Raw genomic sequence first — 21,457 nt, forward strand, 5'->3', positions numbered from 1 at the left:
TCATATGATGTGATGCAATCCATCGTGTTGCACGAGTTGCAGCTTTTAAATCTAATCGAAATTGCCATTGACGGTTATGGCTATAGCTAAAAATTTCTTGTGAATAAACTAGTTCATGTCTAAATTGATTTTTATGCTGCAAATTTTAGATTTTTTTTTTTTTGCATATTAGTGGTTTTCAATAACAGATAAATTAAATTTGGAATTCATTAACAGCTTTTGCAATTAAACTGCAATCATTATTTTATACAGTTGTTTATTCAGGGTTCTATGTACTTATATACTAGTATTAAAAAAAATGTATTGTTCAAATTCAAACTACTGGTGAAAACTATCGAAGTTTGTTGAGTTCCAGCTATTAATTGACTCTAATCAAAACTATAATTATGGTTTATAATCAGGAGGGTGTGGATTTGAGTCATTATTTCTAACAATTACGTTTGAAGTAAAACCAAGCTTATCACTGTAGCCACCAGGGTAAACTCGAGTTTTTAAAACTACTGACAACTGATAGTTGTAATCTATTTTTTCAGAAGAGAAAGTTGGAATAGTATCTTCTGGTAATTCACAGTCAAACAACTGTGCTGGTAAGTCAAGGATGTGGAAACTTGCTAGGTTAGCAAGATGATCAATTTCAGGGCTAATTTTTTTATATATGTCGCCATTCCCACGGTACTCTTCTGAAGTAAAGTCATTTAAATTTAATTGATAGTCACATTTTTCATCACGAAGAACCCATTTTTTGTGAGATTCGGTACTTGGTAACTCCGTCTTGAGCCTGACAAAGCTCTGTAGCATGATATAAATATGGGTTATGTTTATTTTAGCTTGATCTTGACGGAATTCTTCCTTCGAATCAGCCGAATTTCCAAAGGTTATACTACGAATTGCTTCTGGTGCTATTGGAATACCTAAATAGGTACTTATCTGACTCTTCAAATTAACCTTAGACATAATAAATCTTGTGGTAATACCTTTTTCAGTCTGGAAACTATTCCCATGTTCAAACGATACACCTAATTCAAAAGGTATCTTAATGCTTTTATGAGAGACCAATTTTTTGAAAAGGTTACTATTGATTGATTCGAAAGATCCAAACTTCAAACTTGTATTACATGTTTCAAATTTTGGAAGAGACAATCCACTTCTATCCAAAAGTTGACTGGAATCAACTTCAAGGGTTGATTCAAACGGACAAAAGTCAATATTCTTTGAGAAGTTCACAGTCTTTATAAATCCAGAGGTTTTATATGCGATTGCTTTAATATCATACTGGATTATTCCAAGGCTATCGATCTTTTTATGAGTGAATGAAGGTGGGAGTTTAATGCCAGAACCATCATCCGGTAGCGGAATGGAGAAATCATAGCGATAAGTTCCTTCACCGAGAATCAGTCGATTGAAGCCCAGTTCTGGTGAAGGGTGTACTTTTATGGGTGTTTGAAAGAATAATTCTGGAGGCATCATCATACTTAAAAGTTTAGTGGTACTAGACTCCGTGAAATCCATTACCCTATGATTCTGGGCTATTGAACTTCCTTGAAATCTAACTATAATCTCTTCTATCTCGGCTCTCTTTGTAATTGTAGCCACCACTGTTCCTGTAATAACATCACCGGTAGTGTACTTTCTTTTGTCGTCCTTGAGAATTATTTCAAGAGAAACTGGTTTCATCTTTGGCTGCCAAATTGCAAAAAAACCAAAAGAATATCCATTTCTTTATATAAGGCTCGTACTTTTGCGTCAAGTGCAGGAAAGAATGACGAAAACAGTAATAAAGCCTCTGCGCCGCATACTCAGTCATGAAAAGCTTTTTGCGACCATAAAAAGAGACTAAGCTTCTTTGTTGAACTCTGCGAGATCATCATCTTAGTTGGAGATGGTGAGGTCGGTAAGCGTCGGTCAGTGGTTTTGATTGTAAGAAAGCCGGTGAAAAAAAAGATATTCGGTATTTTTTTGATCGGTCAAGCCTTTCCATGGCTATGAAGCCGGTCAGTGGACGGTCATATGATGTGATGCAATCCATCGTGTTGCACGAGTTGCAGCTTTTAAATCTAATCGAAATTGCCATTGTTGGTGATGGCTATAGCTAAAATTTATTGTGACTAAACTAGTTCATGTCTAAATTGATTTTATATTAAAATTATTTACCATAGGTAAGCAAAAGAAGTATTGTTGTTTAATTAGTGTCTATTTTCTATCAGGAAGCAACATTTATTGAAAGTGCCAATTGTTCTTTCTTGAGTTTGCAAATTCTCTTCTTGAAGAGTGATTTGATATATAAGCATAACTATATTAGTGACGGGTTCCTTTTACCACAACAGGGATCATTCCTCCAGTTGGAATGGTATAAGCTCTATGGCCGATGACCCCCAAAAAAGTTTTAATTGTACCACCATGAGAAGTAACCGATACAACTTGATCTTTTGTTGGATCAGTTTTAGATTGAGATGAATCCCATTGCTCATCGAAAAGCTGCTGCATGAACCTATTAGTACGTAAACACTGTTCAGCAGCAGTTTCTTCTACCTCATGCACATACCAAGTATCTTCTTCTTCGAAACCAGGTTCAGTAATAAATCCGTGCTTACCAAAACGTTCCAAAATGGTAGTTTTGTTTGATCTCTTATTGCAAAGATGAAACCCTAGCATTTCTCTAACGTTCTCAACAATGACTGGTTTGGTGTTTTCTGGGAATATATCCTTCCATGTAATGAGTAATGTGTTACATGACCTTTGAAGAGGAGAAACTATGAATTTAGAAGGAATTGGGGCATTCTTAGCCAATTGTTCTTTCCAGGCTTGATTATTCTCTTTTGCCTGGTTAATACCAACTTCAGTCAATACTGGATCTGGCCCATAAACGAGGTCTCCATCGCGTTCTAATTCATGCCACTTTCTTCTCCATTCGCCAATCCCATACTTACTAACAACTATATTATGGTTACCCTGGCCATGACGGGCCAAAAATAATAATTTATAACATTCATTATCTTTTGCATTGATGTTTAATTCATTTAGCTGTTCAACAATATCAGACCAAGGTTTCGTGATTCCAAAATCACAATCAACATAGTTAAAATTCAAGTCGTCAGTATTTGGGTCGGCCTGTTTGAAGAATCCAGGTACAAATTCAAAATCCCAAGGAAATTCTAACTCGTTAGTGATTGGACTTCTCTTGTTCAATTTAGCAATTGTTTCCTGGTATACCGGGATTGTTTCACGTCCTTCCCTAGCGTCTTCAAAATCTCTCTCTGTGGGTATTAATAAGGACATGGCTTCTGAAAAATGGTTGTTCCCCCACTATCTATCCTAAAATTTGAAGAATTGGGGGATTGGGGTATATTTATATTAGTAGACTTTGTACTATCCGATTCTCAAAGGATTTATTTTCGGAATATCTTCTTTCAACCAAACCTAAAATGGCAATCATTCCGAATGATACCCTATAGCAGGTTCCCATGATCGAAAATATCATCACCAGATCTCCCATTCAGAATGACTGCGGGGCTATAAACGTAACCTTCGGTGCAGAAGACGTTGATCTAGTGCATATTGACGGAGAATCTGCGACTGCTGGTAAGATCAGATTTTCTTGTTATGTATGAACAGGTATCCAACTCTAAACCGATACAACAGCTACTAAGCATACAATTCAAGTCTGGTTGCCCTTGTTAAAAGTTAGAGAATGTGGTTTTTTCGTGTTTGAGCTAAAGACAATGATTCAACTTTGATGATTTATGCTCAGTTTTCTGACAAATTTCTTCAAAACTTACAAAATTGCAAAAAACGATCAACTTTTCTGCATCCTTCAATACACTCTATAAGTAGATAAAACAGCTTAAGCATCATTGAATGTATGAATACCTATTTGAGCTCATTTGTAGCAAAAAGCACTTTTATATGTACCGTTATACTGCATACAACACAGCTACTCCAGTATGTTGCAATTCCAAAATCGGCCTTCAAAGAGTTCATTGATCAGTTTGTTGAGCAGCAAAGTGAAGCTTTGATTTAAATAATAATGAAAGGAAGGTAAGTAGCATAATCTAAATATTAATAAAAAGAAGGTAAGCGAGCTGCAACACTTCCGCAATACTCCTAATAAACGTTTACTCAGAAACCGGGCTAACGAGAATGAAACAAATCCAGCTTACTCAATGTACTTGCTTATATAAATAACTTCTGTTTCAATGCCATTATCTCTTCCCCATTTCATGCTATTATCTTGTGCATTCTTCATCGCAATTGCTCGCAAATCAGCTTATTTGAAAAACCAAAAGTAGCCCTAACATACATAAGCCGTTAGTCTTTGACTAAATCCTAGCGTAACCCAGGCTTAACACGTATGAGCCAAAATTAAAGTCTGGAAGCATTTGGGTAGTTTGCATCTCCCGCATTAAGAAAACGATACCGCAAAAAAAAAAAAAAAAAAAGCGTTATCTTTCAATGAAGTTTACCGCTAAAAATCACTCTATTTCAAGAGTAAAAGTAGCAAAGATTTCATAAACAAAGGGTAGACACAATGGCATTGCTTGAATATTTATACGTCTGTTACGATACGAAGACTTGTAGTTTGGTTTCACAATAAGAACCAAAGAGTTCCGCTAACAAGCGGTGAAGATGTTTAGCACCGGTTTGTTATTGATAAGCACAAGAGAGAGTGGCTTATATAGAATATAAGGTTTAATTGATAAGAGTCTTTCTTTGTGCTTGTAAGTGGATACGAAGGTGAAATATTTTGTTTCGTACGATTGGGCTCAAGTCATTATCGAAGAACGCAACATGGAATGGGTTGATTATTTGGCTCTGTTATCTAGCGGGAAGTTTCAAGAAAGCTAGTTAAATTAGGGATCTTCTCCACAAATCTCTGGAATATCATTTTATTGTGGAAACATAAACGGGCTATTTAAATTATGAATTTGAAAATCGAAACTGAAACTGACGTAAAGGTCCCAGGTACAATTCATTTGATTGACGTTGAGGGTAACTTGGATGTTGCACATGAAGCAGGAGATGATATAGTTCTTGTTCCTCAACCCACCCTGAATCCAGAGGATCCTTTAAATTGGAGTAAGTCAAGAAAGTACCGGGTTGCAATATGTTTATTATTGGCAGTATTTGCTGCAGATATTCTTACCACTGCCTTATCTGCCGTTTTGCTTGTCATTGAAGATGATACCGGTATTCCTCTTGGTGTTTTAAACTCTGGGGTAGGGGTTCAATATTTATTTTTTGGTTGGTCTAATTTACTTTGGCAACCTCTTGGTTTAACTTATGGAAGAAGACCAGTATTGTTGTTTAGTCTACTAGCTTGCATGTTGTGTTCGGTATGGACAAGTTATGTTAAGAGTTCAGGAGAGTGGTATGTGAATAGGTTTCTTTGTGGTTTTTTCTATGGACCTATAGAAACTCTTATTGAAGTTTGCATTGCTGATATATTCTTTCTTCATGAAAGAGGTGCTTGGATTGCCTGGTACTGTTTTATGCTTTTTAGTATTCCATTTGCTAGTGGTATCGCAGCTGGGTTTATTTCTGATAGATATGGTTGGCAATGGATTCAGTTTATTGCTGCTATAATCACAGCAGTGATTTTAGTAATTTTATTCTTCTTTCTAGAAGAAACTATGTTTTATCGTGACAATATACTCGAACAAGATCCAATAGAACAAGTCAAGAGCTCAGACCGAATTATCGATTCGAAAAAAAATGATACTAAAGTTAATGTTGAAAAAATCCAAACTCCAGAAAGTCCAATAAATAATCCAAATGGGAAAAGCTTCATAGAAAGGTTGAAATTTTGGGGTGCAAGAGACCCAAGACAAAAAAACGTTTTTTTCCAATCTATTTGGATACCATTTTACCTTCTTCGATACCCTGGTATAATTTTCGCTGGTTTTACAGTTGGAGCTGTTCTTTCGTGGTTTAACGTTCTTAATGCAACCATATCAAGTGTGCTTTCTGGCTCTCCATATAACTTCTCACCAAACATGATTGGGGTATTTTTTGCCTCTCCATTCATCGGAATAGCTATTGGTAGTTGGTTTTCTGGTAGCATAGTTGATAAATTCACCATATTAAAAGCTCGTAACGGTAAAGGTATGAGAGAACCAGAAACGAGATTGTTTCTCTCAATACTTCCAATGTTAATCCACCCCTTCGGTTGCTTCTTGTACGGTATTGGAGCTGAAAAGGGAATTCACTGGGTGGGTCTTGCCTTTGGTGCTGGAATGATTTGTTCAACATTTCCAATTGGAAGTGCTATTGCAATTAACTACATTATTGATTGTTATAAAGAGGTTTCCGGTGATGGGCTCGTCACCATGATATTGGTGAGAAACTCAATGGGATTTGGGTTTAGCTACGCTGTGACCCCCTGGCTAGTTGCTGTGGGAATCCAAAACCTTTATGTAGCCATAGGCCTAATCGGTATGGCTATCTGGGCAACCTCATTTCTCATGATAATCTTTGGAAAACGCTTCAGAAAAGCTTCTGCCATAAGTTATTGGAATTTAATTGACAAGTTCGGCCTCAAAGCACATTAAATAGTTGTCTTTCATTCGTAGTGTTACCTTATAAATGTATATGACTTTTTTGCAGTTGATAATTGTAGTCGTCTCATTACAAAATCTGCAGCACTTTTTTTTTTTTTTTTTTTTTTTTTTTTTTTTTTTTTTTTTTTGTTTTTTTCAATTGATAAAGCTCTGCAGACTTAGAGAACTTGAAGGGAGTATATGAGTGCATTTGCTGCTTTGAAAGCTCTAAGAGAAGCTTCTGCGTCTCCTTTAGACGGCGGTGATACTTTAGATACCCCTGGAGTACAAAGAGTAGTGGAAGATATAGTGAAGGAGGAAGAAGTGCATAAAATACAGCCAGAATTGTCTACTTTTCATACTGTATCGAATTTTAGTCCCAATCGCCAAAATATAATATTCAGAGATGGTAATGTACTAGTGGCTTTAAAAAAAGGTGAAAGCTTAATAATTAATGGTCAGGGTACTTTTACAGTGGAAAATGGTGCCGTACTTATAAATGATATACACTACGTTTCATCCAGTTCTTCGAATTCAAGTCATGATTTTATAGCAACACCAGCTCAATCTCTTCCTGTTATATCAAGCACCCACCATGCAAACAAGAGCAACAAGCCTTGTGCTCCAAGTTCGGATTTCAGCATTGAATATGAATCAGTTGTTAAATTGAGTAATTTGTATACTGGGTTAGAAAAGCTCAGCTATTTCCATAATTCTTTCAAATCCTTTTTTTATAATAAAAGCCAAGAACAAGATGGGTTCCTAGACTCAGAAATTAAGAGATATTCAGCAAAATTTAAGAGCTATTCTTTTGAGATAGTTCTAAACCAGGACGAAGAATTCAGTGGGTTGACCATAAATCCTGAATGGCGGTCATTGATCTCGAAAGCCATTACTGAATGCTCAAAGGATAAAGAGCCAAAAGTTTTCATGGTAATTGGTACTAAAAATAGCGGTAAGTCTACTTTCGCCAAAACATTATTAAATTCATTGATTCAGTATTCCAATAAGAAAAGAAAGAAGGCTGAAAATGTCAAAAAAATATCATATATAGATGTTGATCCAAACCAATCTGTGTTCTCAACTCCATATAGCTTGTCAATCTCCAATCATGATGTACCCAATTTTGCCTTGAATTTCCACGAAACTGTGGCCCCTGAAGATTGTTACTCACATTATTATGGTTTCAGCACTGCTCAAGAACTGCCGCATCGATACTTATCTATTATCAAAAGTCTTTTACATCACTATAAAGAGAACTACAAAGAAAATGGTAACCATCTTGTGATAAATACTCCTGGGTGGGTAAAGGGATTTGGAAAGGAATTGCTCAAAGAGGTGTCCCGTTTGGTTCAACCGGACCAGGTCTTTTTTTTGTCCAATTCTTTAGAAGAGGGTGATGATTCGTTAGCTCTAGAAGGCATATCCTTCCAGAATATCAGCACGTCAAGAGGTATCTATAAAACATCCAAATTCACTTCCTCTCAATTAAAAACATTTAATAAGTTAGCATATTTCCACCAATCGAGTTGTCTAAAGTTCAATTTCCAAAGCTGGTTCTTAGAAAAATCGCCGCTTAAATTATCATACTCGACCCTTAATACTCAAGATACCCTTGGTATAAACGCAATAACGATACTCAACCAAGATGCACAAGTCAATTTTCATATAGACGACTTAGGTTTGATGCTTGAGGCATCGATTGTTGGTATTTATGCCATAGAAGCGTCATTATTTCAAAACTTCAAGCCAAAATTGACCAACAATAATAAAAACTTAGACATGCCTCTATACATCAATTCGCTGGATTTCGCCATCGATCACAACTCTCCTCTTATACGTTATATGGGATTATCAATGGTTCACAGCATCAATGCCGCTGACCGTTACTTGAACATGTACTTCCCCTTTTCCAACCGAATCCAGGGTTTAATCAAAGAATACATCGAGAGAAAATACAAGCTTATCATCGTAAAAGGTGAAGGGTCCTTGCCCGTTTACGAAATGGTTAGTCCTGACATGCTACTGTTTTCTGGTTCCGAACGACTCCCACAGTTGCCGTACGTCAGCTTCGATAATAGAAGCAAGGTTGGCGATGTGTGGAAGATAAGGCGAAACGTCATGAGAAACAGGAAGAACTAACTACTATTTAATCAATATAAGAATACAACTAAGATCATGTAGAGAATCCTGTATACTAAAGTGAAAAATGTCAAAAAGACAAGCGAAGATTTGAGAAAAAATGAAAAAAAAAAAATATATCGAGGAAAAAGCCAGATAGCCATTGGAATTTTCAACCATAGGTTTATATGAATTACTTCGATAATAGATAATTCATTGGACGTTGTGCGTATAACTGAGGCTAGGAAATATAATAGACCAGAATGCTCTTCCGAAATGTGTTTTCCAGTGCTGCAATTTTCTTTATAGCGCAGCATATCAATGCTGACATCATAGATCATAAAAAAGACAATCAAGCCTCTCCTGCTGATACTCCAGGGCATATGTCTTTGCCTGGTTTGTTTGAGCTTGAGAGCATTGATGAGCTAAAACTTAACTGGGAAACTTACAATGGTATAAGACTTGATACCGGTAGACTTCTTTTTGAAAACGGCCCGGGGTCTGTTTGGTCAACTCCACAATTGGCTAATACAAGAGATGAATGGACTATTGAAACTACATTTAGATTGACTCCCAAAAACGGTGACTCTAACATCCATCACGATCAATCAAATGGGTTGGCATTTTGGCTTATAAACCCTTCCAACACTGGCCCAATAGACGATCGTAATGTTAATAATTATGGTGGACCTTCACAATTTGACGGGTTTCAGTTTTTGATGAACAATAAAGATGAAACAGGATTGAAGATATTCGCAAATGATGGAAGCAAGGTCTTACTGAATTCTTTATCGGATTCGATTGGTAATTGTGGATTTAATTTTTTACAATCAGATATCCCATACAGTATAAGAGTTTCTTATTCTAAACAAAGAAACTGGTTTAAAGTTCAAGTTGATAATAACTTATGTTTTAAAACTAATGCCATTGTTTTACCTGATGAAATTGATGATTTCAAATTTGGGGTATCTGCTAATATTGGTGACACTTCAGAATTTTTCGAACTTTTTGGAATTAATGTATGGTCTCATTTAACTAGTGATGCTATTGATGATCATGGATTGATTAATAGTGGCCAAGTAAAAGTTGATGCTGACACAGTGGTTGTAAAGGATAAATCAGACAATTTTGTTCCTCCTTCGTACATAAGGGAATCATTAATGGAAAGAACTAGAAGACAACAAGAAGAAATTGCAAAACAACAAAGTAATGGATTGTCCAATGATGGACTCAAAGAAATATCTCAAAAACTTGCTCAAGTAGAACAATCAATAAATAATATCAAATTTGGTGACGGTTCATCAGCCCCATCATATGATATCAAGGTCTTGGAAACGTATATTCAAGATATTAAAAATGTTCAAAGCCAACAATCACAGATTTTAAGTGACTTACAACAAAGTTATACCGATTTTAAATCTACAATCACCCAGCAATACTCTCAAATGTTGAGTGCAGTATCTAAATTGAATGAAAAGGTCATTGGTGAAGTTAGAGAACACCAATTCAGCATGGAAGAAGTGGGTAAAAAAGTCGATTTGCTAATGGCAAACCATAAAGAAATATCTCATCAATATCAAAACCAACAACCCCTTCAGATTCCAAAAACAGACTATCCAGGTACTATAGTTAAATGGATATTAATTATTATCTTTGCAAGTATTTTGGTATTAACTCTTGTTATTTATAGATTAAGACATGATATCAAACATTCCAAACTTCTTTAAGCATATATGTTTGTTTACAAAGTATAGTTGTTCTTGTATAAATACATTCGACTCAACAGGTTAAAAATATCCATAAATGTAGCAACATGTTAGTATTTTGTTTTGTGACTTGTAAGAAAATATTACATGCCCATTCCAAATCACTACGAATCAAAGTATTGATGAAGTAAAATTAAGTCTAGTATTTAACATGATATAAACATATAAGATCGGAGAATAAATTTTCAATTTAAATCTTCGAGAGATATCTTGAAAGAACGTATTTTTTAAATAAAACAAATAAATGAAACAAAATAAAGGCAATAAAAACAATAAAAACATGGTCAAGAATTTAAGGAAAACAATAAAACTAAAACAAACAGAAGAAACTTAAACAAATATAACGAAATTAATAATCAACTATGAGAACTATAGTTTCCACTAATTAAATTATGAACACTTGGGATTTGAGCATCATTGGCGTCAACAATTTTAGCAGACTTAACAGGAGGTTCACTAAGGCTAAATTTAACTTGAATTCCTGATTCATGTTCAGAAGCTAATCCTTTAGTCATAATTCTTGCAATAATCTTTTCTTGATTACTATCCTCATCTGAATTTTCTAAACCAGAATTGAAGAGAACCAATGGTTTTGGATATCTCCAAGTAATACGATTTTTATCTTTATTAAATGAACCCTCTGGTTTAGAAGATGCAGAAGTGGTCTCAATCAAATTGTTCAAAGCTGCAGAAATAATCAAATTATTGACACTAATTTTAGAGGAGTATTTGGGGTTTAATTTTAAAATAAGAATTAAACTAGCTTGATGATTTTCAAATTTCCAAATTTGTCTAATCAATAAAGGAATTTGAGATTCATTCAATTGAACTAAGTATTTCAACCCACCTAATGTTTTCGATAAAATTGAGGAAGGATCCAAAACAAACTCTTGTTGACCAACTTGTTTTAAAAATTGATCATTGACAACAAACTTATCCAACTTATTTTGAACCTTAATTTTGATGTCTGGTAAATTACCCAATTGTAATGAGTTATTATAATTAAAGGCCACTTCACCAACAATTTGTGATTTGGTCAATTCACCATTTTTGAATGTAACATTGATAATTTCGGCGACAGAAGTATTCAATCCATCTCTTTCATCTTCAAAGTTATGTTTGAATAAATCAGTCTGTTTGAGGATAGAATTACCAGTACTTTGACTAATCAATGACTGAATAGGAGCTGGAGAAGAAGTTCCACCACCTGTTGGAAATGCACCAGGAATTTGGACTTGAGGTTGAACAAAAGATTCACGAGCATTAGGCAAATTATGGAAGATTTGCAGACTTCTATCTTTTACTTGAGGAACATTATTTTGTTTTGGTGGAGGAGTTGGCCCAGAAGGGTTAGAAGTATTGTGGGCAACTTTTCTCGATGGGGGAGGAGGAGGTGGCTGCGAATGTGATTTATTATCATTGGAAGCTATTCCAACAGCACCAGCAGCAGTACCAATGGCAGCACCAGCAGCAGCACCAATTCCAAGACCAGAATACCCATTACCAGCGTCATTATTTTTCAGTGAAGAAGGTTCATCACCTTTATTATGATATTCATAACGAATAGGAGATTCTTCATTATCAAGAACATCAGGAGCTGGCAAACGATCTTCATCAGTTGTGTTTGAAGTACCACTATTACTAGGGAAAGCACGTTGTTCTTGCTTTGGAGTAGCGGAAATTGGTTGAGTATCATCACCAGCTTCAAAACTGTAAATACCGTCACTACCTTGTCTTGATCTTGCGATTCCCAAGAAGTCATCATTGTTTGAAGCATTTTGAACATTTGAATTAGATGGAGGAGGAACAATTGGAGAGAAAGAACCATCATTAGCAGAAACATTATTTTGATGATCTAAGTCATGTTTTTGTAACATTGATAAACGATTACCTCTACTATCAATTGGGACATCATCATCGGAAGAACTTTCATCTTCATGGCCATACTTGACAACATTAGGAGATTCTTGAGGAATCGATTCTTGTTTAATGTTTTCTTTTTGAGGAATTGGAGTACGAGGGTCTTGAGTAGCATAAGAGTTTGCAGAAAGAGCCACTGGTTGTTGTTGTTGTTGCTGTTGTTTTAGATCAACAGATCTTCCGACTTGAGGGGAGTTAGGAGAGACGGGAGACAAAGGAGTAGAATTGATCGACTGGAAAGTTTGGCTTCTTTCTGGTTGTGGAGGAGACGATTGTTGTTGTTGTTGTTGTTGTTGTTTACCAAACTGAGGTTGTTGAGAATGTTGAGGAGTTCTCTGTTGAGCAAGAGAGCCCAGCTGATATACATCAGAAGGCTGTCTTTTGATCGAGCCATTTCTCAGGGAGGTAGTAGCACTTCTATTTAAATGGTTAGCCAATGATTCTTGAGACTTATTTGGTAAAGCTGAATGAGAAGTTGAACGACGATTTAAGGAAGAAGTTGTTGACAGGGCCAGTTCAGGAATGGTATCATTTGATAAAGTATTAACGTTATGAGTTGGAGAGGCAACTGATTTTTTATTTTTACGACCAAAGATGGAACCGACTTTTGATTTAATTTTTGATTGACGTTTAGCAGCTTTTGAAGTAGGCTGTGGGTTATGACTTGGAGTACTTGTTGAAGAATTAATCAGATGCATATCATTGGGGAAAGAAGAAGTGGTATGAGGCAGAGGAGGAACCGATTTGTCTATAGGTTTAGCATTTGGTAAGTAATTTTTCAAGAGATAATCCAAATAATTTGCCATTTCTTTATCAATTTTAAAGTTTGATAACAAATAATTTGAAGAATTTTCATTATTTGACAAATTTTTCGAAAGATTTGAATTGTTTGATTGGAAGAAATTTAAAATAACGTTAAAGTAGAGTTGTTTTTCGAATTTTTTAAAATTTTCGAAATTGTCAAAAATTTGAGGAGCTTTAACATTCCATTGATATTCTGCTTGGGGGTTTGAAGAGAGGGATTGAGAAATTTCTTGTAATTCTTGAGAATTGATTAATAATTCGGAATAATGGATATTATTCTGAGAAGATAAGTCTTTCAAAGGACCAATGGTCTCTAACTTCAATTGTTTATATAATAATTCATTGGTATGAATATCTAATTGAATTGAATTGAGCAAACAATTCCATAATTTAGGAATGTTTCCATATTCACCAGCATTGGGTATATTATTAAAGAATTGAGAACCAACAGACAATAATTGATTTAAAGACTGGTTGGTTTTTTGTAAATGGTTGGAATAAGCGGTAAACCAAGGTAAGAAATTTTTATCAACTAACTTTGAAGTCGATTCAAGACTTGTAGGCAAGATTGTAGCAGCCAGTTGAGGAGAAGACGACGTAAGGATAGAGGTCCCAAATACTGATTGGGCGTCTGAATCTGTCATTTTGATTGTGTTTCGTCAATTGATTAGAGTATTTCAACCGTAGTAACCGCTCATAGGGTTTTATTTGCTAATTTGAAGTAGGAAGGTGTGGAGGTAGTGCGCGGAAGACCAAAAAACAACAACAAATAAAAAAAACACCCGCACCGCACGATACCCGTACATCCCATATTATCAGCCAATCACCGTACGTCTAGCCTGTATCGTATACTATAAGTACAGTAATAACCGTACGAACCGTCAATAACAGTAACAGCTAACAAGACCATGCAAGAAAGTTTTGAAGGTCAGTAAGAAGTATGGTAAGTACAGAAAGTATGGCAAGAAAGAAAGTATTGAAGGTCAGTAAGGTAAGAAAGTAGGTGAAGCTGTAGGCAGACAGGGCAATATACATGTGATACTACGACATACAGAGATATCGGACAGTACAACAGAAATATTATATAGCTATATTGTCAACGGTGAGTCATGAACAGATACGAAAGAACATCGAGGTGTATCGGCACATTGACAGTTGGTGCAATCAGGACAATCAGGACTAGTCCAAGCAGATAGTCCAAGCAGATAGTGCAAGCAGATAGTGCAAGCAGATAGTGCAAGCAGTCAGTACCAGAAAACCGCTTTTCTGCTTTTCTTGAGTTGCTGGCCGACAGGGTATATCTCCTGAACCGGAGCTTGGAGAGGTCCCGACTAAAAAGGTTAAAATAACATCAAAAATACGAGCGAGTCGTCCTTGTTCAAATCTCTTATCAGTTATTAATTACTGAGAAAAACTTGAGATAAGGCAGGTTGGTTTTGTTCAACCAATGAGAATTAAATAAGACTTCAAGAAAGACAATTAAGAAACAGTACAATTCTTGACATGTTTATAATATTTTGTGTACGGCGAAGGTGAGTAAATTATTTAAATAGCGTAGGAAATTCCAATTCGCTTAGATTGTTTTAATTGTTTGCTTAGATAAGAATAACAATTTTCAAGATGGCTAATGGATATACTGGCTCCGGTACTGGAGGAGATATTATGAAGGTTGATTTGAATAAGCAATTCGACAAAGCAGATATGACCTGGATCGGGGTTTCTGCTGCTCTTGTGTGGTTAATGATTCCTGGGGTTGGATTACTTTATTCTGGGATGGCCAGGAAGAAACATGCTCTTTCATTATTTTTCGCTTCGATGATGGCTGCATGTCTTACTGGATTTCAATGGTTTTTCTGGGGTTACTCATTATGTTTCTCTCACGAAACAAAGTCCGTCTTTTTGGGTAATTTACATAATTTTGCTTTAATGAATGTAATGGGGGCTCCGGCCGTGGTTAGTTCGGTCCCCGATATTTTATTTTGTCTTTATCAAGGTATGTTTGCTGCAGTTACTGCCATTTTGATGGTTGGTGCTGGTTGTGAACGTGCTCGATTGGGTCCAATGATGGTTTTTCTTTTCATTTGGCTTACTGTTGTTTACTGTCCAATTGCTTTTTGGACTTGGAATACTCATGGTTGGTTAGCTACTTTAGGTGCTTTGGATTTTGCCGGTGGTGGGCCAGTTCATCTTAATTCTGGTGTTTCTGCTCTTGCTTATTCTCTTTTATTAGGTAAGCGTCATGATCCGGTTGCAAATGGTAAAGTTCCTAAATATAGACCTCATAGTTTTACCACTTTAGCCTTGGGTACTGTTTTCCTTTGGTTTGGTTGGTTTGGTTTTAATGGTGGTTCTACCGGTAATGCTTCCATTCGTTCTTGGTATGCTTGTGTAAATACTAATATTGCTGCTTCTACCGGAGGATTAACTTGGATGTTTATTGATTATTTTAGAACTGGTGGTAAATGGTCCATGGCTGGTTTATGTTGTGGGATTGTTGCCGGTTTGGTTGGTATCACTCCTGCTGCTGGGTATGTTAATGTTTATACTTCGATTATTTTCGGAATTGTACCTGCTTTTGCTTGTAATTTTGCTGTTGATTTAAAAGAAATTCTTCAAATTGATGATGGGTTAGATGTTTTCGCTCTTCATGGTGTTGGTGGGGCCACCGGTAGTATTTTGACCGGTTTATTTGCTACCAATTATGTTGCTGCTTTGGATGGTTCAGTTGCCGATGGTACTGCTCTGGCTATCGATGGTGGTTGGATGAATCATAATTATGTTCAATTGGGTTATCAATTGGCTGCAGTTTGTTCGGTTTTATTATGGGGGTTCTGTGTTACTTCAATAATTTTATTCATTTTGGATAAAATCCCATTTTTACGTCTTCGATTACATGAAGATGAAGAATTAATTGGTACCGATCAAGCCCAAATGGGTGAATTGGCTTATTATGACGATTCCACCGAAGATGACCATAATGCTTATGTGATTGAACCAATAAGATCAACCGATGCTAATATTGCAAAATTAAAAGCCCAAACTTCTAAAAAAGAAGAAGAAAAAAATAATAAAGAACCAGAAATCATTACTGGAACTGCCAATGGACACGATGAATTAAGTCCCGATGAAAATAGTGATCAATCAAGTAAACATTGAGAATGTAATATATAATTAAGAAACCTAATTAACTACTGTAGCTAGACGCTTTTGTTATATACTTTCCGAGAGTCTTCGATCCAATGTTTAACCTTTCTTCACAAAGAAGCAGGTTGAACAAAAATTATGCATTATCCTATTATTCATAATAAATGCGATGATATGACAATGTGGAATACTTGAAAACACCAAACACATATACACGTAAGTACAAAAGGTAAAGAAGTATTCTGATTCGAAATTCTCACCATTTCAACAATACAGAAACTCTTCCTACTTGAACCAGCCTTTATCCAAATACCATTGCATTGTTTAATGCACCATCTGAAATTTTCTGGTGATGATGTATCTAACGCGTTGGATCTGGTGAGATCACCACTATGATTAGAGCACTTTACATGAAAAGAAAAAACACAATCTACGTTTGCCCTTAGTATATGTATATGCCTAGATTCTGGGTATGGTTATGCTTTTGCTAATGGTTATGCTCTGGTTATCTTTTATATTAAGGTATTAAAGGCAACCAAAATATTTCCTGTTTTGGATTGATTTGCGTCCGTGAAATTCGGGGGGTGGGCGCACTACCCGAATATGCTGGGAACCACCAAGTATTCCCATTACTTTGAAGAGATTTGAACAGTGGATCGGGGAGCTAGATGAAGTAGACCAGTAGGCGAGGAGATGAGTAGACGAGTAGGTACCGTCAGAGTCAGGCAGTAGAAGGCCAGTGTAATGTTTTTTACCCTTTTGAAATTTGTTGTTAAGGGTTGTTGGGAATGTATTGTTCAACAATAACAGGGATGAACTCCCTAACAAACCCTTAACAAGAAACGCTTCTGGGGTTATCCCTAGTTGTGATTGTTTTAAATTGGAAATGCAGATAAGTCAAGTTGCTTCGGGGTACTAATTTTAACCTGTTGGTTAATATTGTGATCAAATCTTCTCTTTTACTTGACCTTTTTTTGTTCCCTTGCCTACATTCCATATAATGGTATTCCTATTGTAGTTTTATTAATAGGGAGAACAATACTTTTCGTAATCTGAATCTATGTAACCTTAAGTTGGACATTGCGGGTCCTTCACTAAGATTTAACCTGCTTTATTTCCCTTTTAAACTGTCGATTTCCTTTCGTAAGTCCCTTGTGTTTATTATAGCTTATAAATACCTTTAGATTCCATCTAGCTTTTTATTGTCAAGTAAGTCACTGCCCTTATTTTTTTTTTTTTTCACTTCATCATCTATATATATTGAATAGTTTTTCAAAAATTTTCATTGGGTTTAATATTTTCTTTACCATTAAGTAAAATGAGTTTCTACTTATTACCTCCAGTATCATATCAAACACAACAAAAGTTAAAACGTCAAATGAACGAGAAGAAATCTTCTCGTTCGAAATCAAGATCACAATCAAGGTCACAGTCAAGATCATCTCATTCATCAACCCGTTCATCCCAATCTCCTTCATTGGATTCAAAATCTTTTGATTTGAATTCAATCTTACTGCCAAATTCAAAGCTGCTTGACCTAGAAAGATCCGAATCAAGTTTAGAGGAGGGTAAAAAATCTACATTTAATTACGAATGTAATTCAGATATTAATGAAATCATGAAATATAATAAAGATCATCACAGAAAATCTCAAACACGTCATCATAAGAAGAATTCAATGTCAGCTTCTTCTTCAATGTATACCAGAACATCTTTTGAAACAGAACCAGAAGTTAAAGTCAATTTCAAAGAAGTTAACTTTGGCGGAGAAACTTTACAAGAACCAGCCCAAATATCAAAAGGTGAAACGATTAGAGAAGAAGAAACCGAAGATTTCGATAATGAAAGTCTACCAGAATTAACAAAAGAATATTCAAACGTTAGTTCTATCTTCAGTACTAAGAAAGACGATAAACTGAGCAAAAATAAATTATTTAAAAGAAAATCAATTACTCCTCCATCTTCCACTGAAAGCTCTCCTAAAATTGAAATTATTTCAAATGCTCCCCCAGCTAAATCAAATAAATTCGCTGCTAAATTGAAAAAAAAATTTAGTTAACCCGTCAGTACCCTTAGACCCCTTTCAATTCTCTCCTTTTGATAAGTAATTTTAATTTTGTATAAGCTTTTAATAGAAATTAGACTTTTTGTTCATGTTCATTTCGTACTTGCAATTAATACCATGGGCTTGTCTTTGCATTTACTATTATTTTCTCATCTTCCATCAGATTCTTCCAAGGCTGGTATTTGCGTCGGGTTCCCCTTTCCATCCGTATAAGTCGGAATTGCCCTGACGATAAGTCATTTATTTGGCCTTCAGCCAATGAGCCTAATTAAGGGCTCAGCCAATTCTGTTCCTACTCAATAAGGGCTCCCTTAGACCATGTGCTTTCTTAGTCTTGTGATCCATTTAACCAACTAAGTTAAACTGATTCCGCGTCTCTTTGTTTAAACGTTCTTTGTGAATAAGAATGGTTCATAATTTGAGACACCATTCACTTTCTGTGATTAACCTTGCATTGGCTATACTACAGTTACAGATACCTCTGTCATTGTATTCTCTATTACATTCTCTTATTAACAGTGTTTATACGTATAAATCGGTGAAAAATTAAACTGCCCGTGCATTAAATTACTGACATTTTTCACAATGTTAAAGTTCGAGGCAGGTTAAGTAGTGCGAGGATGCAATATACTGAGTTATGGGTTGAAGGACTAAAAGACTTTAGTTTCCATAGTTGAAGTATTGCGGACAGCAAGCACTTCTACTTTGAGTTATATTTGAACTAGCTACGAATGAAGTGAAGTCAGCCTTGTGATTAATATAACTAAGAGATATTACAATTATCTAGATATAAAATATAAAAGACTTTATAACTTTATACAAAGTTAGATGGCTGTTTTTTCTATACACGATAAAATGGATATTTCACTAAGAATTCATACCTCTCACTTATGAACATTACGTTTGTACGTTCATGTTCTGGTAACCCAATTGACTGCAAAACTTGGTTTAGTTTATAGCAGTTTCCAGGCTTTGCAGTTTAAAAGAAACTTAAACTGTAAAAATAGAAATACATCACGTGGTCAAGAACACGTGACCTTCTCTTTCCCGATATCAACAACTGATAAGGGGCGGCTAGATGGTATCAGCAACTACTCCAGTTCAATCAGCAAACATGAATGCTTCAATTGTTCCGGGAGATGGTGTTGCCGACTTGAAACTAGGCCAATCGCTATATGAGGTGGTTAACCACTTCACCAAGTTGAACCAGCAGCTCAAGATAAGTTATTCTTCAAAAGAGTACTTGGATAACCCTATATTGGTTACGATTCCAAATTACGGTATACGTTTGATGTTTGATAATTATTCAAAGCAATCATTGATTTTAATTGAGGCTACCGATTTCAATCATAGTAAGTTTAGTTATAATGGACATTTATTGAATGAAATAATCATTAATCAATTATATGATTCAGTTAATTCAACCCCAGATAAACCAATCTATAAAACAGATAAATCAGTTATAATACCAAATTTAAAACAAATCTATAATAAAACTTTTGGCCCTACTTACCCGGGGAAATTAAATTATTCGAAACAAATCTATACTTTGAGTTATCCAGGAATTTCTTTTAATTTTAAAATTGAACTGAATGATTTATTGTCAAAAGTAAGAGATCTAACTGATGATAGTACTATCTTATCAAAACTTATCAATTGGAATAAAGCTAGTGATATACCGGCTATTAATCTAGCTATATTCAAAGGTGATAACTACTCAGAATTTCATGAAAAATTATTGGAAAAAAAATCAAAACCTATAGTGGACTTTAATAATTCTGACGAGAAAGATGGTATCAAAGTGTTGAAAGTATTACCGAATCATAGAATTAAGTTGATTTTCAACTCGGGATCCGATCATATTATCGAAATCGGTAAAACAACTCAGCAAGATATCCTAACCATTTTGGGTCCGCCAGATGACTACTTCAACAAATTTGATTCAAGACTTTTAATACATAACCATTTGAAAAACTTACATTTCCCAAATAACTCAAACTTGGGTAATAATGATAATTCAATCTATAAATTCCATAATTATTTCAATCATGGTTTAGATTTTTTATATGATTTGAAATCAAATCAAAATAATAATACAGGAATATTAACTAAAGTCATTATACATAATGGTGGCATAACCGAGTCTCTTGATTTCATGCGTTGGAACAAATGTAATTGGGAATTAAATATCTGCGATAAAACAATTGATTCTTCAACTTATTTTAATCAAATCCCGCCAAAAGTTTTCCAAAAACTAAATGATACGAAAAATCCAGTGCTGCCCAGTGACATAAAACCAGTTTTACTAAATAGAAACGAGTCCGAATTCATTGATGACGATTTAGAAGTTATTCAATCGGATGATCTTTTAAAAGATCCAACCCAAACTAATTCAATTAGCTCTGACCAATCTAACAACCATAGAACTTGGGGCCAATCAAAACTTTATGGCTTCAATGGCTGCATTCTCGAAGTCATTGAAAGTAACAACTGTATCTCTTGTTTAACTATATATTGAAAAGTGCCCTCTTAGAACTATGCTTATAAAAATTTTTGCAGTTGTAGAAATTTCTCGCGAAAGATCAAAAAACAAAAAAAAAAAAAAAGGTAAAGGAAGAAAATTGTCGAGTAATAAAAGATCCCAGCACATACTTCTACATTCAATTCCAAGATCCAGGATGGAGTTACTACCAGACGGGCAGAAAAATACTGCCACCGAAGTATCATGGGAAGATCAACAAAAAATCAACAAATTCTCATCATTAATAACCCAAAAGGACGAATTGTCTGATTTGGTTGGTAAATATAAAACTGAAAAAGAATATATTGAAGATTTGTCAATGGAAATCGAATTATTAGATGAAGATGAAAAGATCCAATATAAAGTTGGAGAAGTCTTTGTGTTTATGAAAGCAGAAAAGGCCACTAGTAGGATTGAAAAAGAAAATGAAAAATTAGATTTAAAAATTAATGAATTTAATGATCAAATTGATGAAATTGATGAGAAGTTAAATACTTTAAAGAAAAGTTTATATGCCAAGTTCGGCAACAACATAAACCTTGAACGTTAAACTTTTAAGAGCTTGTATAATAATGTATATAAA

General features: G+C 35.1%; 9 protein-coding genes across 9 annotated transcripts; 6 read left to right on the top strand and 3 right to left on the bottom strand.

Annotated features, from left to right (window-relative positions):
• Nucleotides 1–384: 384 nt before the first annotated feature.
• HYPBUDRAFT_146898 (uncharacterized protein) lies at nucleotides 385–1,674 on the bottom strand (the record flags this gene model as incomplete). The annotated part of the gene is made up of 1 exon (XM_020220005.1): nucleotides 385–1,674. The coding sequence occupies one exon, from the start codon at nucleotides 1,672–1,674 to the stop codon at nucleotides 385–387; it is 1,290 nt and encodes a 429-aa protein (XP_020077373.1).
• A 441-nt stretch (nucleotides 1,675–2,115) lies between these two features.
• HYPBUDRAFT_151836 (phosphoglycerate mutase family protein) lies at nucleotides 2,116–3,305 on the bottom strand. Its single transcript, XM_020220710.1, has one exon. The coding sequence runs from the start codon at nucleotides 3,274–3,276 to the stop codon at nucleotides 2,296–2,298; it is 981 nt and encodes a 326-aa protein (XP_020077374.1). The 5' UTR covers nucleotides 3,277–3,305; the 3' UTR covers nucleotides 2,116–2,295.
• A 1,611-nt stretch (nucleotides 3,306–4,916) lies between these two features.
• HYPBUDRAFT_104259 (MFS general substrate transporter) lies at nucleotides 4,917–6,545 on the top strand (the record flags this gene model as incomplete). The annotated part of the gene is made up of 1 exon (XM_020218334.1): nucleotides 4,917–6,545. One exon carries the CDS (start codon nucleotides 4,917–4,919, stop codon nucleotides 6,543–6,545), a length of 1,629 nt encoding a protein of 542 aa, XP_020077375.1.
• A 170-nt stretch (nucleotides 6,546–6,715) lies between these two features.
• On the top strand, nucleotides 6,716–8,704 carry HYPBUDRAFT_151838 (polynucleotide 5'-hydroxyl-kinase). The gene has a single exon (XM_020220711.1). The coding sequence runs from the start codon at nucleotides 6,735–6,737 to the stop codon at nucleotides 8,673–8,675; it is 1,941 nt and encodes a 646-aa protein (XP_020077376.1). The 5' UTR covers nucleotides 6,716–6,734; the 3' UTR covers nucleotides 8,676–8,704.
• A 66-nt stretch (nucleotides 8,705–8,770) lies between these two features.
• Nucleotides 8,771–10,438, top strand: EMP46 (Emp46p). The gene has a single exon (XM_020222919.1). The coding sequence runs from the start codon at nucleotides 8,918–8,920 to the stop codon at nucleotides 10,379–10,381; it is 1,464 nt and encodes a 487-aa protein (XP_020077377.1). The 5' UTR covers nucleotides 8,771–8,917; the 3' UTR covers nucleotides 10,382–10,438.
• A 249-nt stretch (nucleotides 10,439–10,687) lies between these two features.
• Nucleotides 10,688–13,788, bottom strand: HYPBUDRAFT_9814 (uncharacterized protein; the record flags this gene model as incomplete). The annotated part of the gene is made up of 1 exon (XM_020224005.1): nucleotides 10,688–13,788. The coding sequence occupies one exon, from the start codon at nucleotides 13,786–13,788 to the stop codon at nucleotides 10,777–10,779; it is 3,012 nt and encodes a 1,003-aa protein (XP_020077378.1). The 3' UTR covers nucleotides 10,688–10,776.
• A 976-nt stretch (nucleotides 13,789–14,764) lies between these two features.
• On the top strand, nucleotides 14,765–16,300 carry MEP2 (ammonium permease; the record flags this gene model as incomplete). The annotated part of the gene is made up of 1 exon (XM_020218399.1): nucleotides 14,765–16,300. One exon carries the CDS (start codon nucleotides 14,765–14,767, stop codon nucleotides 16,298–16,300), a length of 1,536 nt encoding a protein of 511 aa, XP_020077379.1.
• Nucleotides 16,301–17,606: 1,306 nt separating this feature from the next.
• Nucleotides 17,607–18,347, top strand: HYPBUDRAFT_146905 (uncharacterized protein; the record flags this gene model as incomplete). The annotated part of the gene is made up of 1 exon (XM_020220006.1): nucleotides 17,607–18,347. The coding sequence occupies one exon, from the start codon at nucleotides 17,607–17,609 to the stop codon at nucleotides 18,345–18,347; it is 741 nt and encodes a 246-aa protein (XP_020077380.1).
• Nucleotides 18,348–19,187: 840 nt separating this feature from the next.
• HYPBUDRAFT_9817 (tubulin-binding prefolding complex subunit) lies at nucleotides 19,188–21,424 on the top strand (the record flags this gene model as incomplete). Its single annotated transcript, XM_020224009.1, has 2 exons — nucleotides 19,188–20,826; nucleotides 21,056–21,424. Exons 1-2 carry the CDS (start codon nucleotides 19,432–19,434, stop codon nucleotides 21,422–21,424), a joined length of 1,764 nt encoding a protein of 587 aa, XP_020077381.1. The 5' UTR covers nucleotides 19,188–19,431.
• Between the last annotated feature and the right edge of the window lie 33 nt (nucleotides 21,425–21,457).

The sequence above is a fragment of the Hyphopichia burtonii genome (genome assembly GCF_001661395.1).
Source record: "Hyphopichia burtonii NRRL Y-1933 unplaced genomic scaffold HYPBUscaffold_2, whole genome shotgun sequence".
In the NCBI taxonomy this organism is placed as follows: domain Eukaryota; kingdom Fungi; phylum Ascomycota; class Pichiomycetes; order Serinales; family Debaryomycetaceae; genus Hyphopichia; species Hyphopichia burtonii.